Below are 15528 nucleotides of genomic sequence, written 5' to 3'. Positions count from 1 at the left end.
GGGTGGGGTAGGGAGCAGGTAAGCTAACTTGTGTTTTAGAGAGTTTATCATAGAAACGGTAATGTTAACATCCAACTGTCTGGTCCCCTTATGCCAAGGACAAAGCAAAAACAAACAAAAAAGCTATTAAGAGAAGAAAACGGCAAAAAAAAAAAGACGTGGCTGCATTTCTGTTCATATAAATATATATCTATATATTATTATGGGATAAAGTTTATCAGCATGGAGAGAGAGCCTTGAATGTTTTTGGGGTACTGGTGTCCGAGCAATTTAGTGAAGACTTTTTTTTGTTTTTTGGTTTGGTGAATGTGGACCTTGCATCCCTCAATGCCAAAGGCCTAGGCTCAATCTGAAAGTGTTTTCCTGTCACACATCCTCAACAGCCTGCAAGCATGGACTTACTGGTGCAGTCTTGCATCCACGGACACCGAAAGACCCTGGAGCACCTTGGGAACATTGCTAGTAAATATGTATAGCTACAAGATGGGAGAGTGGGTATGCAAGAGTTTTGATCCCCGTGCTACATTTAATTTGTTTTGTAAGAAACTGAGAATGCAATGTGCATTTGTCACTGGTGTTCATTTAATGTCTCTTGTGCTTGAAGTTCATGCGATTGAATTACAGACTTTTACATGCTGTCAGCCCAGCTGTCCCATTAAAGAAATGGTCTTACTATCTTAAATGGTTACAAAGCTAATGTGATCTCTTGGCTGAAAAAGAGTATTGCAAAGATTAAATGTGTAGTAAGAACATGTCCACCTTTTTCTCTTTCATTGAAATTGGAATTACAAAATTGCTTTCACATACAGAAATGGGTTGATGGGATCTTTGAAGTATTAAGCATTCAGCTGACAGTCTGTAGACTGTGGTCTGCTCTTTGCACTAGTGCAGAAATGTGACAGTGTAAGTATTAGTTACTCTAGTGCAAATGTAATGTACTCGAATTCCCTCATAGTTCTACTTCACACCTCCATTACTTTTCACTCCACATTATTTATTGGCTATGGTGTGGCACAGATATTTTAATTAAGGCATGTAACTGAGACTGAGATTCTAAAATATGAGGCATAACTTTATATTAAAAGTAAAAGTTCAATCCAGCTCAACCTACTTATCTTCCACATTAATGCATCATAGTAAAAACCTTAGGCATTACTCCATCTAAAAAACAGTTTCCAGTTAAACATTTAAACCAACTGAGGTCTTGCAAAGTTATCCGAGATCCTGTGTTACAGTTTAAATATTTTCACAGTGTTTGGAATCACGACTAGGTTTTAAGGATTCTGTTTAGATCCCTTCACACTGCCAGCTCAAAACAGTATGACATAAATAAAGAATGGGTGATGATGTGACAACTAAGATAGTAAATTAGATACCTAAGCATGTGGAGAAAACGCAAGGGGAAAAAAACTATAAGAACTACAACTTCCACATGCTGCAAAAATAAAGTACAACTACCAAAACCTTTTGCACAGAGAGCGTCACCATTAAGAACCCCATCTTTATAAAAAGGAAAACAGTTATCACCACTAATTTAGCACAAGTGTTTCGATGTAGCCATTATCATGTAGTATTACTAACAGAAGTTAAAGACATTTAAGTGGAAAGAAAATCATGTTGAGCAAAATCTGCCAGTTGTAGATTAATTTCTTGCTATAGACCCTTTAATGGCAAAACTCGTCAGTGGTTCCAGCATTGGGCGCAGACATTTTGCTGTGCAGCAGCATTAGATCAGTAAAAAAAAAAAGAGGTAACGATGGCCTGCCCGATCCTTTCATGCTGGCGCTTCATTTCACACCTGATCATGTCACAGCTGGCTCCTTATTTATCGAGACAACTAAACTCTAATGATATCAACCAGTCACAGACCTAAACCAGGAACAGCTATTACAGAGTGAATACATTTGATAGAAAGCAGGTATATTTGATCAGTTTTTTATATATATTCTTTTAATATATTCTTTAATTTTGTAATGTTTATTTAATAAAAAGCGAAACAAAGCAGTAGAATACCAGAAGTTACAGAAACTTTATTAAGAATAAATATACAAGTAAACATTGGATGTGTCCACTTTAATGTTACACTTGGACTGCAGATTTAAACATTGTGAATGTCCTATGAAAGAGCATGTGTGTTTGTCTGTGTGTTGTTGTGAGGATAAAAAAGTTTCAGGCATCCCAATATTAAAGCACTATTCAACAATAAGTTGATGTCATCACAGAGCTGTTTGTTCCTTGAGTTTCACTGCAGCATCACCTGCGTATGTGATTGTTTTGAAAAGAGTTGGGGTGTGTTTTCCTGGGCACGAGAGCAGGACGCACAGCAGACACTTCTGTAATATGAGTAAACACACAGTCTGGCTTGAACCACCACCATGCAGTTATGATACTTATCACTGCATAATGGATCTGTGAAGGAAAAGAGGGGAAAAAGAGTAAAGATATTTTAGATAATTGTATTTTCTGTCTGTTGTTTAGTGCACTCATCTGCTTGGAGCAACTACTAAACTGGCTAACCTTGATAGAAGAGGTGGGACTAATTTAATCATCCTACAAGATACCAAGGCAAAAGAATCAAATTTACTGTATATGGACCACATTAGGCTCTGAGTTCTTTTTGTTTGAGGCAGTTGGACCTGGATCAGTATCTTCATCGTCTGAGCTTTCTGTGATGTAAGGGGTCTAACACTGACCACGCAGTATGCAGCTGAACTGCTGTCGTACAACACTGCTTGGCATGCTTACCTATTTCAGCTACACAAGGCTGTTCGTTGCATTCTTCTCGACTCTCTGGGATTAAGCTGGGATCACAGCGATCGCTTGGGACAATGTTGTCAGCAAGACAACGGACCTCGCGCACGCGGAAGCCAGCATTACAGGTCCGTGAACACTGAGGTCATAGGATCAAGACAGATTACACACAAACTAACCAGTTTGTCACAAATTGGTTCATTTACAAAAAAAAAAAAAGCATTTTAATGGTCTCCTGTCGCCCTTGGGATAAATGCAGATCTTGCACTTTTTAATGAGGAAATAGTCTCAGTAAAAATGTAGAGTGGTCTATGACTTAAAGACATAGACCACTCTACATTAAAGGGGACACAGAGACGCTGCAAGGAGTAGAGTTAGTGAACGTAGATGAGATTAAATGCTTTGGGCCAAACATCCAATGCAAAGGATAGTATATAAGAGAGGTGAAGAAAAGAGGGCAGGCAGGGTGGAGTGGGTAAAGATGAATGTCAGGGATGATTTGTGACAAAAGGATAGCCACAAGCATAGCTGCAATGACAAGGTTTACGTGGAGTAACTGAGGATGGTGAGATTTTAATTGGGAGTGACCAGAATTGACAGGATTAGAAATTATTATATCATAAGGGCAGGTCATGTTGACCAGTTTGGAGACAAAGTCAGAGAGACAAGGCTGAGATGGTTTGGATGTGTGCAGAGGAGGAATAGTGGATATATTGGATAAATTATGTTGAATCTGGAGCTGCCAGAACTGATTTAGACGTTGGGTACACTTACCGCACTCCACTCCGTAACATACCACTGGACACCACATGGCTTCAGTCTGCAGGGCTGAGCTGTGATTGGCTTCGAAAGACTGGAACATTTTAACTGGTCCACAACTTCCATTTGACCATCGCTGTTGAAAATGCAAGCCACACTTCGGGTCTGCGTGCCATTCCCACACTCTGCAGAACACTTAAATTACCCACACACATAAGTGAGTCTTCAAATGGATGTTGTTTGCACAGTTTGCAATGATTTGTGTGTGTCTGTGAATTACCTGACTCCAAGGTCCTGTATACCATTCCAGACGATTTTGGCATGGCCCTGAATCACATGATGTCACTTCTGGCGGGCGTTCCCCTTCACAGCTATCCAAAGGCAGATTTGTCACATGATCCATCAGGCATACTACAGACCTGGTTCGACTGCCTCTACCACACTCTGCAGAGCACTAAGGAGCATCACACACACATTTCATTTTATTTGGTCCCATTTTGAAATTTAACTTTATTTGCAAGTCCTGTCACAGTCTCCTCAAACACAACATCTAACACACACAGTTTCAATATTACCCGCTGGCTCCAGATAGAGGTGAACCAGCTGCGTGCACAAAGTCCCATGTCACAGTTCTGTATAGTGTCTGGCTTCAGGTTCATGTTACACTCCTGATCATCATCCACATCGCCCTGGTTGCTCACACACACCACCTCCCTGGTGCGCTGGCCAACTCCACAGGGTACTGAACACTGGAGGAGAAGATGAGAGATCTAGATTTGTTTCTCATGAAAATCACTGTGTTCATTTTATTCAGTGACATGTAAATTCCTTTTCTGCAGCTATGTAGCATGTTTGTCTTCCTAAATGCCCACTCATGGCTGTATTGCTGAAATGAATGGCATAAGATACACATTATACACAACGTTGTTAGCTAGTTATACTTTGCTGGTTAGTGGTAGTGCTTTTCATTTTTACTTCTTTGGGTCTCCCACTCTTTACAACTTGTATGATTTAATTGTTTCATATGCTCTCCTTCTCCTGATTGGTCCCTGCGCCTGCTCTTTGGCCTGCCTACCACCACTGCTGATTGATTCAAAGCTTCAGTCCTGTGCTGCAGTCAGGCCCCACTAATTGCAACTGCTGGCTTAAAAGAGGCAGCTGTGACTTTAGCTGTCTGACTAGTTTTCTGTTTGTTGCAAATGTAACATGTTATTTGTTGGCTGATATGTGTGTTAAAATTAAATGTATCTTAAGAAGTGTTATATTACCATTTTGGATGGTTTTCCTACTCTAGAGACTGAGCTAGGTATAGTCCAGAGTAAAACGAACATCACCTGTACCACACTTGGTTGGTTCTGTTTTTTTTCCTGTTCCTTTCCATTTTTTCATGGTGTTTTGTGTTGTAAAACATTTTAACTAAGCCCCAGCCTATTCCACACTAGCTAATTGTTGTTGCTCCGCTTTTCCTCTAGAGAGCTGGGGATGTAACAGCAGTGGAGACTTGTCTGGATTACTTAAATACCTAAAGACTTCCCCCACGACTGATAAAATTACACTCCTAATACTACAGCTGTTCGTAAGTATTCATGAAATGTGTGTTTTCTCACAGGGCTCCACTCTGATCGTATATCCCACTGACTGCAGATCTTCAGCTGGCATGTAGACTGGGTCACTGGCATGTCCGATGAACCGCACAGCTCTGACGTCACAGTAACTGAAGTTTCTGTCCCACCGGCGTGAACGTCGGTGACTTGGCGGCAGATGACCTGGCGATGCTGGGTCCCAGGTCCACACCTTCTACTGCACTCTGACCACTCGCCTACGTCCCAGCTGTTAACCAAGAGAATAGAGAAGTGATGTGCTTTAATGTTGATGCATAAGTTTACTAAAGACCTTCACCAAATTGTCTTTGTCTTAGCTCTGTCTTCTTGGTGACCACAACTACTAAGTTCCTCTTTTCCACAGCGTATCTTCCTCCCCTTTACCCCCAACGAGCCACTCCATGAGCCTGGTTCTGGTGAAGGCTTCTTCCTGTTAAAAGGGAGTTTTTCCTTACCACTGTTGCCAAGTGCTTGCTCATAGGGAGTTGATTGCTGGGGTTTTCTCTCATATCACTATAAATTTTTTACCTTACAATATAAAGTGCCTTGAGGGGACTGTTATTATGATTCAGCACTGTATAAATAAAAATTTTGTGTGACCACTTCACCATGGTCTTAAAGGTTACTCGTTAGTTTTTCTTTTTAGAGGAAAACAGATCATACAAAAGGCTATCGCTGGAGCCCAAAAAGTGCTGTTCAAATTCAGAAGTCTTTACTTTTCTTACTACTCATGTCTTGGTTTTAGAACCCTCTGTTTCTGCCACATTCCAAGTAAAAACATAAACATATATTTCACGATGACAGCAATCATGGATCACTGACACTGTGGGCAAAATATCTGACAGACCCACAACCAAACATAAAGTTAATGTCCTAACATCTTGGCAGCAGTAAAGCAGAGTGGTATTTACCGCACGACATGAAAAATGAAGCCACACCAAAGAGATTTAGTGCGACTTACTGGCTGAATTACGGCTAGGACGTGTGCAAGTGATCAGGGTTCACCCCGAGAGTCACAGCACCATGTGGAAGTAATACTGTGTGCGTCATGTGTAGTTTATATGTAGCTCAGTCTGTGCATTAGCCACATCTAACAGAATAGGACATCAGGTGTCTGTGGGTGTCGCTCACTATGCAGGACAGGGCTGTATGTTGCAGTCTTCTTCCCACTTTGTTGTTTCAATGGCAGAGTGACAAAAGTCAGCGGGAACAGCCGTCTGGGAATCCTTCTCAACACACTCCCAGACCACCTGATGCTTGCCTGGCAAAGACATAGACAAACAACCAGGGGAAAAAATTAAATAGGAGAGTGAAATATATGTGTGCTTATGCACAGTTATGGAGAAGCCCATTGTCTTAGAGACTGTTTCAGTTAGTGACTTGATTTCTTTATTTAAGTGGCTCTATGGTGTAGTAGTTTACACATTTACCAAACAAGTGAGAGATCCCTGGTTTCATCCTGAGAGGACATACAAATCCCTGAGATAATATCTGCCAAATCAGACATGCAGAGCTACCCACTGTGGCCATCTTTGATTGTGTAAGCTATTATTATATGCTTTTCTTTTCTTTACAACTTGCCATTCCCGATGGCCCCAGGCGTAGATACTGTTAGTGCTATCAGATTAAGATTTGAGAACTAACTAACTAACTTCTTACCAGTGCCGCAGGTTGTGCTGCACTCTGTGTGCCCAGTTTTCATCCAGGTGTAGGTGACGTGAGACTCAGAGTTCACAGTAGGGTAAGAGGGAACCTGGTTGGGATGCCGTGCCTCCTTGATGATGCTTAGTTTGGTGTTGCCATCATCATCTGGATAGGAGAAATCTACTGTCTCAGCTACAAGAAAGTTAGAGTTTAGAGGTGCCAGAGAAGAAGTGGGCTAACTTAAAATACAGGGTGGGCCATTTATATGGATACACCGTAATAAAATGGGAATGGTTGGTGATATTAAAGTCCTGTTTGTGGCACATTAGTATATGTGAGGGGGAAAACTCCTCAAGATGGGTGGTGACCATGGTGGCCATTTAGAAGTCGGCCATCTTGGATACAACTTTTGTTTTTTCAATAGGAAGAGGGCCATGTGACACATCAAACTTATTGGTAATGTCACAAGAAAAACAATGGTGTGCTTGGTTTCAACGTAACTTTATTCTTTCATGAGTTATTTACAAGTTTCTCTTTGTTCACAGCCATTGACATGTCGAAGAGGTTAACACGTGAGGAGCGGATCGAAATTGTGTTGATATCTGGTGACCGCAGTAACCGGGTCATTGCAGCAGATTTCAATGCAAGACACCCTACGAGACCACCCATCTCCCATGCTACAGTTAGCAAACTGCTTGCTAAGTTTCATGAAACTGGTTCAGTGTTGGATTTGCCAAAATGTGGATGCAAGAAAACTGTCACTAATGAAGAAACATCAGTGGCTGTCCTAGCTTCATTCAGCCCACAGCGTAGCACTCGCCGCATGTCACTGGAGAGTGGCATTAGTCAAACATCCCTTCAGCGGATATTAGCTACTCACAAATGGCACCCTTACAAACTCCAGCTACTGCAGCATCTCAACGAGGATAACCCAGATCGGCGCACAGAATTTGCAGAATGGGCAAAACAAAAATTGGAACAGGACCCTCAGTTCACGCAGAAGATTTTGTTCAGTGATGAGGCAAACTTTTATGTGAATGGTGAAGTTAACAAACAAAACCACCGCTATTGGTCTGACACTAACCCACATTGGATGGATCCATCCAAGACTGTTGGAACAACAAAAGTGATGGTTTGGTGTGGTATATGGGGTACAACGATAGTGGGTCCATTCTTCATCAGTGGAAACCTCAAGGCCACTGGATATTTGAAATTGCTAAATGATGATGTGTTTCCCTCTTTATGCACTGAAGCTGGCATGTTCCCTGAGGTTTTCCAGCAAGATGGTGCACCACCACATTATGGCTGCCAGGTCCGAGCATTCCTAGATGAACAGTTTCCTGGAAAGTGGATTGGTCGTCGTGGGCCAGTTGAATGGCCCCCAAGGTCTCCCGATCTGACCCCCTTAGACTTTTATCTTTGGGGTCATCTGAAGGCAATTGTCTATGGTGTGAAGATACGAGATGTGCAGCACCTGAAACTACGGATACTGGATGCCTGTGCTGGCATTTCTCCTGCGGTGTTGCTATCAGTGTGTGAAGAGTGGGAGAAGAGGGTTGCATTGACAATCCAACACAATGGGCAGCACACTGAACACATTTTATAAGTGGTCAGAAAGTGGTCAGAAACTTGTAAATAACTCATGAAAGAATAAAGTTACGTTGAAACCAAGCACACCATTGTTTTTCTTGTGACATTACCAATAAGTTTGATGTGTCACATGGCCCTCTTCCTATTGAAAAAACAAAAGTTGTATCCAAGATGGCCGACTTCTAAATGGCCACCATGGTCACCACCCATCTTGAGGAGTTTGCCCCCTCACATATACTAATGTGCCACAAACAGGACTTTAATATCACCAACCATTCCCATTTTATTACGGTGTATCCATATAAATGGCCCACCCTGTATAATATAACTTAAAATGTTACAAGTACAACCATAGGGCTGCCACACCGGTGATTTTATTTAATATGGCTACTAAGATCTGTTTTAAGGACTGTGTGAATTTGTATGTAGGCTATTATAGTGAACAAACACTAGACTAAAAACTAAAGCTAAGTGTGAACAAAACACTTTAGTTCACTGAAATAAAAATAAAAACTGGACGCTAGAAAAAGATGTCAAAAGACTCTGTAGTTGCAAAACTAACTAAAACCAAATTTTGGAAAATATACAGAAAATGACCTTATTCTTAGTTTTAATCTGGTTACGACTATCAAACCAACAAGTCCAAGGGGGCTTTACTGCATACAGTTAGGTCCATAAATATTTATAAAATGAAACAATGCTCATAATTTTGCCTCTGTACATCACCACAGTGGGTTTTAAATCAAACAAGATGTGAATAAAGTGCAGGCTTTCAGCTTTGGTTCATGGAGTTTAAGAAAATATTGCATCAACTGTTCAGGAATTATAGGCATTTTGATACCCTGTCACATTTTCAGGGGATCCAAAAAATATTACGCATTTGACTGAGAAGCAGTTTCATGGCCAGGTGAGGCCTGAGGCCAAATCTGGCATAAGTGACAGCTTATCTTGTCTCAGTGTGTGGCAAAGGGTTCTTTGCCAGGAGAAATTTTGACCTGTATCAGAAATGTCATTGAAATCCTAATCAAATGATCAAATGAACAGTTTTGCTGAAAATGATAAGAAATGGTGTCACCCTGCAGTGCGAGCTTAACCAAACACAAAGAGAAGCCAAAAAGGGGCACATGCTGTCTGAGGGTAAACCATAGTCCTGATAATGAGATACTGACACTGTGGCCAAAGTGAGTAACTCAAATACAGTTTGTGTGCTTAAGCATGTTAGTGAGTTTACTCACCCAGGGGAAGAACAGCAGAAGGTGTACCTGGCTCAGGAGCTAGGTATCGGTTTAAAGGCATGCTGTATTCATATTGCACAGTAGGAAATGGCTGTTGGTAAATCAGCTGTGAAAAAGAAAGAAAAAAAGATCCGATAAGTAGTATTTTTTTATACTATTTGTCTTTGCAAATCTTAATAGGCCTCCTTGGAAGGTATTTTTATTTGCTACTTTTAATTCTGATAATTTGTCAGTCATATAAAGAAACTTGTATCTCATAATGAAGCTCAAATTGTTTTCAATTTTCATGAACTTTGTCAGATCAGTGTTTTTCATTTTCCATCTCACATAGACGTGCAGGTCCTCAGTCAGCGGCCCCGGTGCAGTGATGGACTCTCCATTACGAGACCGGATCTCATTGGGTCGTCGATATGTCAGATGTGTTCCCAGAGCAGCGTAGATCCCGGGTCTATTGATTAGCCAGTTTCCGTTGATGATGGAGACACCACGTCGGCTGAGCAGAGCTGGAAAATCCCCACGATTGTTTACTGCATTGGTGCTTGTCATTCTGGAAATACTTGTGCTATTAGATATGGTTGTGTGTGTGTGTGTGTCTGTGTCTGTGTACCCAGATAATTTTGGCTCTTTTTGGTCTCCTGGATGCTGATGTTGCATGCTCCTGCAGGAATCTCTGCAATCTTATGGTAGCCAACGTGAAGGAAAGTCCGAGAAAAATTCCCCTTCACCACCTCAAACTGCTGCCAACACATACACTGGCACATGTTTTATGCACACAAAGCCACAACACTGCACTTTTGTACATGTTCAGACACTTTCTGCTTACTCTCTTTACCATAGTTTCAGCATCACCCGTATTATTTTCAACAGTATAATCACAGATTCCGCTGGATCACATTGCTGTTCTTTTTCTCTCGTTTTCACTCATGAATCTTGCTCTCCCTCCCTCTTGCTGGAAATCCCATAGCTCACTCGGTCCAACAGTTGGTTTGAATTGGGGAACCTTTCTGGTCTTCCTCTCCAATCCTCCACAGTGCAGATCTCCATTTTGCAAATGAGTTTGGCTCATCTGCTCCGTTCCTGTCATCTCTCTTTCAACATTTTCTCTGGTTCTTCGCATTTGAAATTTTATTTACAGTCTGATATTACTCAGTCTGTTAGTGATTACTCTCAGCCTGAGTGGCACAAACAGAGATGATAAATCAAACTGATGGTCTGCAGTGTAGGACCCCTACACCCCCCCCCCCCCCCCGACCCCAAACTCAATCCCACTCCTGCCTCCCCATTTTTAAAAGATTGTTACTTGCATTTTGCATCAGAACAAGCACTATCTATATTACCAAGTAAGGATATAACTTAGCATGCCATGCCTTCCCCTTGAAACTCATACTCTATACTCCCCCTCCCCATGAAAGTGTGGACGTCTTACCTCCAGAGGGGACAAGCCTACTGTGTTATCCCAAGGAAGAGCACCTGTGGCTGGGGAGAGAAGACAGATCAAGTGCAGCAGAGCCAGAACTCGACCCTGCCCCAGATAGCAGGGCTGCTGCCACAATCCAGCCATGAAGAGACTGAGAGAGGAGGACAATCTCACACACTCACATAGACAAACATCTGTAATGAGGGGAGTGTGTGTTTGAGAGTTGGGGTTGGCTTAAGGGGTGGGAGGGAAAAAGGACAGTTTGGGAAGGATGTAAGGAGAAGTGCTGAAAGAAAGTTACAAATGTAGGTGTCCTTTTAAGTTGATTTCACCACCATTTTACTCCTCGGTATGAATTCTGTGACAGCTCATGGAGAGCGTGTGTGAGCGAGAAAAATGGACAGACTCCTGCAGCATATCCTAAAGCTTGTCCAAAGACAATATCTCTCCCTTTGAATCATCATGCAGGATTGTGAGGCTTTGGAAATGCATACTTCTTTCTTCTCCACCCACTTTTTTTTCTTTTTGCTGTATAAGGCTTGTTATGTTTTGAGTTATTATTTTTATTATATTTTAGTGATGATGGGAAACACCTTTAGAAATTTTTTGGGGAAAAAAATCAAAAGCCTACAGCAAACTACTAGAGGATGGACTGAAAATCAAACACACACACGCACTGAGTGGCATTGTTCCCTGGTGATTTTAATTCCCTGAATAAATGATTCACACACATTATTTTGCCATTTTATCATGACTCAGTTTACTACCATGTTGCTCTGTCGGTTGATGATCAGATTGCTTTTAACATTACTGTAAATTCACTGGCCTGCATTCAAAACCCCACTGTCACACACTCCCAAGGTCTTCAGTTTGAGAGTTTTGGCTAATATTTTGGATGGACATGAATGATTTGGAGGAGTGCAAACACATATGGGTGTAATATATTACCTTGGCTGAATGTTTTAGTTCTGGGAAGAGGACTGTTTTTGCCCTGTAAACACACAATGTAGTGAGGCTTGCCTAGTTCCACTGTTTCATGTTGCGTAGAGAGGAGCAATGAGAGTCAGGTCTATCAAAGCTTATGACACAGAGCCACTTCGGGAGGTAGGGGGCAGATAAAAACATGTTTTACCTGTCTTGCTGAATGGAGTGACAACATTTCAGACCTGAACCCCCCCCCCCACAGACTGCCCTTCGATTGACCCTGCAGCTGTTCACAACATGGGTGTGAAATTGCCAGGATCAAAACTTTCCCAACTTCTCTGAGAGCCCCTTTCTTTGTGATTGTGTATGCGCTCGTGTTTATGTGTGGACTCTAAAAAGATATATGAGACACATATGTGTGGATAAAGTGCTGTGATGCAATGTCTGTTGTACATGGCCAATCGGGCCACTGTTTAAAGAGCTTGAGTGAGAACGAAAATCTGACTGTTGTTCTGCAAAGCTTTACATCTCTACTTTTGAGTGTTTAGCATGAACCCTCTGACTGGAGACAGTGAGGCAAAGTGCAGCACAAACAACCTTTATGATAGCATGCACCTACATACACATGTTGTACATCTAAACACGGACATACATGCCCCTCTTTTTCTTTACTTCAACCCTCTCTGGCAACCATCCAGGTCTAAGACGCCAGTCCCCTGCAGTGAACACCCAGCAGCCATGGACTAATGACACAGGCATTCTGGGAACCTCCAAGAATCTGTCAGAGGATACTAGATGTACAAGACAGAAGCTGTTAGGACCACAATGTCTGTTTTCGGTTGTGACACCTTTATAGCTGCTACAGCATGTCTCATTATACACTCGCTGGAGATGGTACAGCAGTATGGAGCTAAATATGTATGAAGGTAAATATCTTGCAAAATGTGAGAGCTTGTAGAATCTCACATTTTACAAGCTCATTTTGCAACATGTTTACCTTCATACAGCAGCTCCTTAATGCAGAGATCTACTTGAATGACAGCACACAACAGCATACATCCATAAACAAATGCACGACATGGATGCACAGCCTGCATATTACACACATCCTGCTAACATGATGTTTGTTATTGTTTTTAAAAGTTTCCGTGCGATCACACCAGGATTTTGTTCATGTCATTTTGTTGCCTGACTGTTATGATTATCTACTGATGCTTATATGTGAAACTTTGCTGGCTGGACACGGCCTTGGCAGTCCCGGGCTGTCTGTTAAAACCATTTGGTGTAACAAAATTTGCTCTCAACAGCATTATAACATTTTTTTTTTAATTCTTTGAGTTGTATCTTATAAAAGGACCCCGAGGGGGGAACACCCCGCGCCTTGCAGTATGTTACAATACATTCAAAATATGTTTAAATGTGCAGTAAAACTATGAGCTCATGCAGATTTTAGACTGGCTGAGATCTGTTAAAAAAATATGGCTGTTGCTTTCCAGACAATCAACCGTATGTAACTGTTTAAAATATGTTTTCGTCGGTGTGTAAGTGATTGTGTATGTGTGTCTATGCTGACCACAATGACCACAAAGTACAAACGATACAAAGACAAAATGGTAAAAGACATTCAAGATTTCGTTCTTTTAAAACCTCATACTGGTCTCCGTTTTCCTCTGTTTTCCACTTTCCACCCTGCTCTCGCCGCTCTCTTTTCTCCTTTTCACTCTCCCGTCTCCTCACACTCAATTTCTCCTGTGTTTGCTTCCAGCTGTGGTTGTTTGATGTGCCTCTGTCCCATCCCGTCCAGCTGCCGCACAGACCAAATGAGTGGTTCTGTCATCCTGCTGACACCTGGACATCCCCTAACCACAGATTACTTCCCTAACAACCGACTCATTTCCTAACAACCACGAGACACACAGGATGGTCACTGATTAATCACTGAATCGCTCTGTAGCTCTGTGGTTGTCCCTTTACAATTAAACTAATCAGGGAAAATAATCAGGGGGAAAATACCTTTATACATCATCTGCAGTGAAAGTGCTTGCATTACAAGTGGTAGACAGAAGACGGGGTTCTGTTAAAATGCATTTATAGTTCACCTCTCACCTGTTCCTAATTACAGACTTAAGACAGGCACAGCTGAAGAAACCTCTTCTGACACCTTAAATACACCTCTTTGGTCAGCCACTGCAATCACATACCTATAGGGTCAAAAGAGAACACTTTCCATATTACAAAAAACATATAATGCTTTCCTACCTGCAGGTCGTAATATACCTGTATATGAAAGCATGATTACCAGTATCATCATCCGTCCACAGTATATTGGTTTGAGTGTAAATACTTATACATAAAATATAAATATTTACTATTGGAGGTAATTGGAAACTCGGGAGGTTTTCTTTCTATTTCTTTTTCCATATGGGAATAATAGATGAACAAATCTGGCAGCATAGTGATGCAGTAGTTAAAACGATGGCCTTGCAGCAAGTAGTCTCTGGGTCTGAATCTGCTCGTTGGCTGGGGCTGGGAAATTGTGATGGATGGCAATGTGTCCATGATGGACCCTGTGTCTTACCCAGTGTAGGCTTGGATATGGTTGACCAATGGGAATAGGTTGGTTGGTGTGATAGTTTATATTATACTACATTATGTGGATAACCAGGTTTCACTTTTACCAGAATGCACTGGCAGAAGAATAGTGCCATACACTGGACGGTGTTCTGGTCCTGACATTTATGTGGATTCTACTTAAACATTGTGGTAGACCCTTCCATTGTTGCAGAAGCCTTCCACACTATTGTCTGCCTCTCTGGAAAGAAAACTACTTTAGGAATGGTTTGAGCAACCTAACAAATTAAAGTTGTTGACTTGTCCTCAATTCCCTAAAATCAGACTGGATTTTAGGGAATTGAGGACAAGTCAACAACTTTAATTTGTTAGGTTGCTCAAACCATCCGTGGAGACACTATCTTGCAGTTTTTTAACTAGCATCTTGTTCCTGACAACACAGGATGACTTGTGGAGTGCATGCCTCATGCCTCAATAGGTCAGGCCTCTTTTGGCAGCAAAAGCGGGACCTACACAGTATTAGGAAAAAGAGATTTCAGTGTTACAGGGATAAGTGTATGCATACCAAAGCAAATGAATACTTTCTGACTGGCTGGGAGGTGTGTATTAACTTAAGTGTGTATTAACCCAAGCAGAACATGAATTGTAACAAGATGATCAATGATATTCATTTAACCGGTCAGTGGTTTTAATATTGTGTCTGAATGGTAAAGTGAACCAATACCTTTGACATCAAAGGAGATTAACAATGTGGTGACTCGGTGCAGAGACAACAACCGGGACGTCAATACTGTCAAAATAGGAGAGCTGCCTGTAGACTTCAGGATGACACCAGCTCCACCAGACCCCATTTTCCCAAAGGCCTGCCCAGTGGACAGTGTGATTTTCTTTTTGCTTCATCTTCCAGGACTTAAAGTGGGAGCTAAACATCACTTCCCTCATCACAAAGGCACAACAGAGGATGTGGCAGGTGAAGAAATTCAATCTATTGAAGTCAGTGACTGTGCACTTCTACTTCCCTAGCACTGAATCTTAC

At 41.6% G+C, this 15528-nt stretch overlaps 1 protein-coding gene and 1 long non-coding RNA gene across 2 annotated transcripts; one reads left to right on the top strand and one right to left on the bottom strand.

Annotated features, from left to right (window-relative positions):
* Positions 1 to 243: 243 nt before the first annotated feature.
* adamtsl7 (ADAMTS-like 7) lies at positions 244 to 11162 on the bottom strand. The gene is made up of 12 exons (XM_005456925.4): positions 11007 to 11162; positions 10188 to 10317; positions 9908 to 10083; positions 9581 to 9686; positions 6771 to 6947; positions 6243 to 6372; positions 5118 to 5340; positions 4086 to 4259; positions 3791 to 3964; positions 3526 to 3705; positions 2746 to 2890; positions 244 to 2409 (listed from the first exon to the last, which is right to left on the bottom strand). Exons 1-12 carry the CDS (start codon positions 11139 to 11141, stop codon positions 2243 to 2245), a joined length of 1917 nt encoding a protein of 638 aa, XP_005456982.2. The 5' UTR covers positions 11142 to 11162; the 3' UTR covers positions 244 to 2242.
* On the top strand, positions 4656 to 5601 carry LOC112847066 (uncharacterized). Its single transcript, XR_003220387.1, has 3 exons — positions 4656 to 4858; positions 4983 to 5086; positions 5155 to 5601. It is a non-coding gene; the product is annotated as an uncharacterized LOC112847066 (long non-coding RNA).
* Positions 11163 to 15528: the final 4366 nt, after the last annotated feature.

The sequence above is a fragment of the Oreochromis niloticus genome, linkage group LG6 (assembly GCF_001858045.2).
Source record: "Oreochromis niloticus isolate F11D_XX linkage group LG6, O_niloticus_UMD_NMBU, whole genome shotgun sequence".
Lineage (NCBI taxonomy): Eukaryota > Metazoa > Chordata > Actinopteri > Cichliformes > Cichlidae > Oreochromis > Oreochromis niloticus.
The sequence above is the reverse complement of the archived record's forward strand: the minus strand, read 5'-3'. Positions and strand labels throughout refer to the sequence as shown.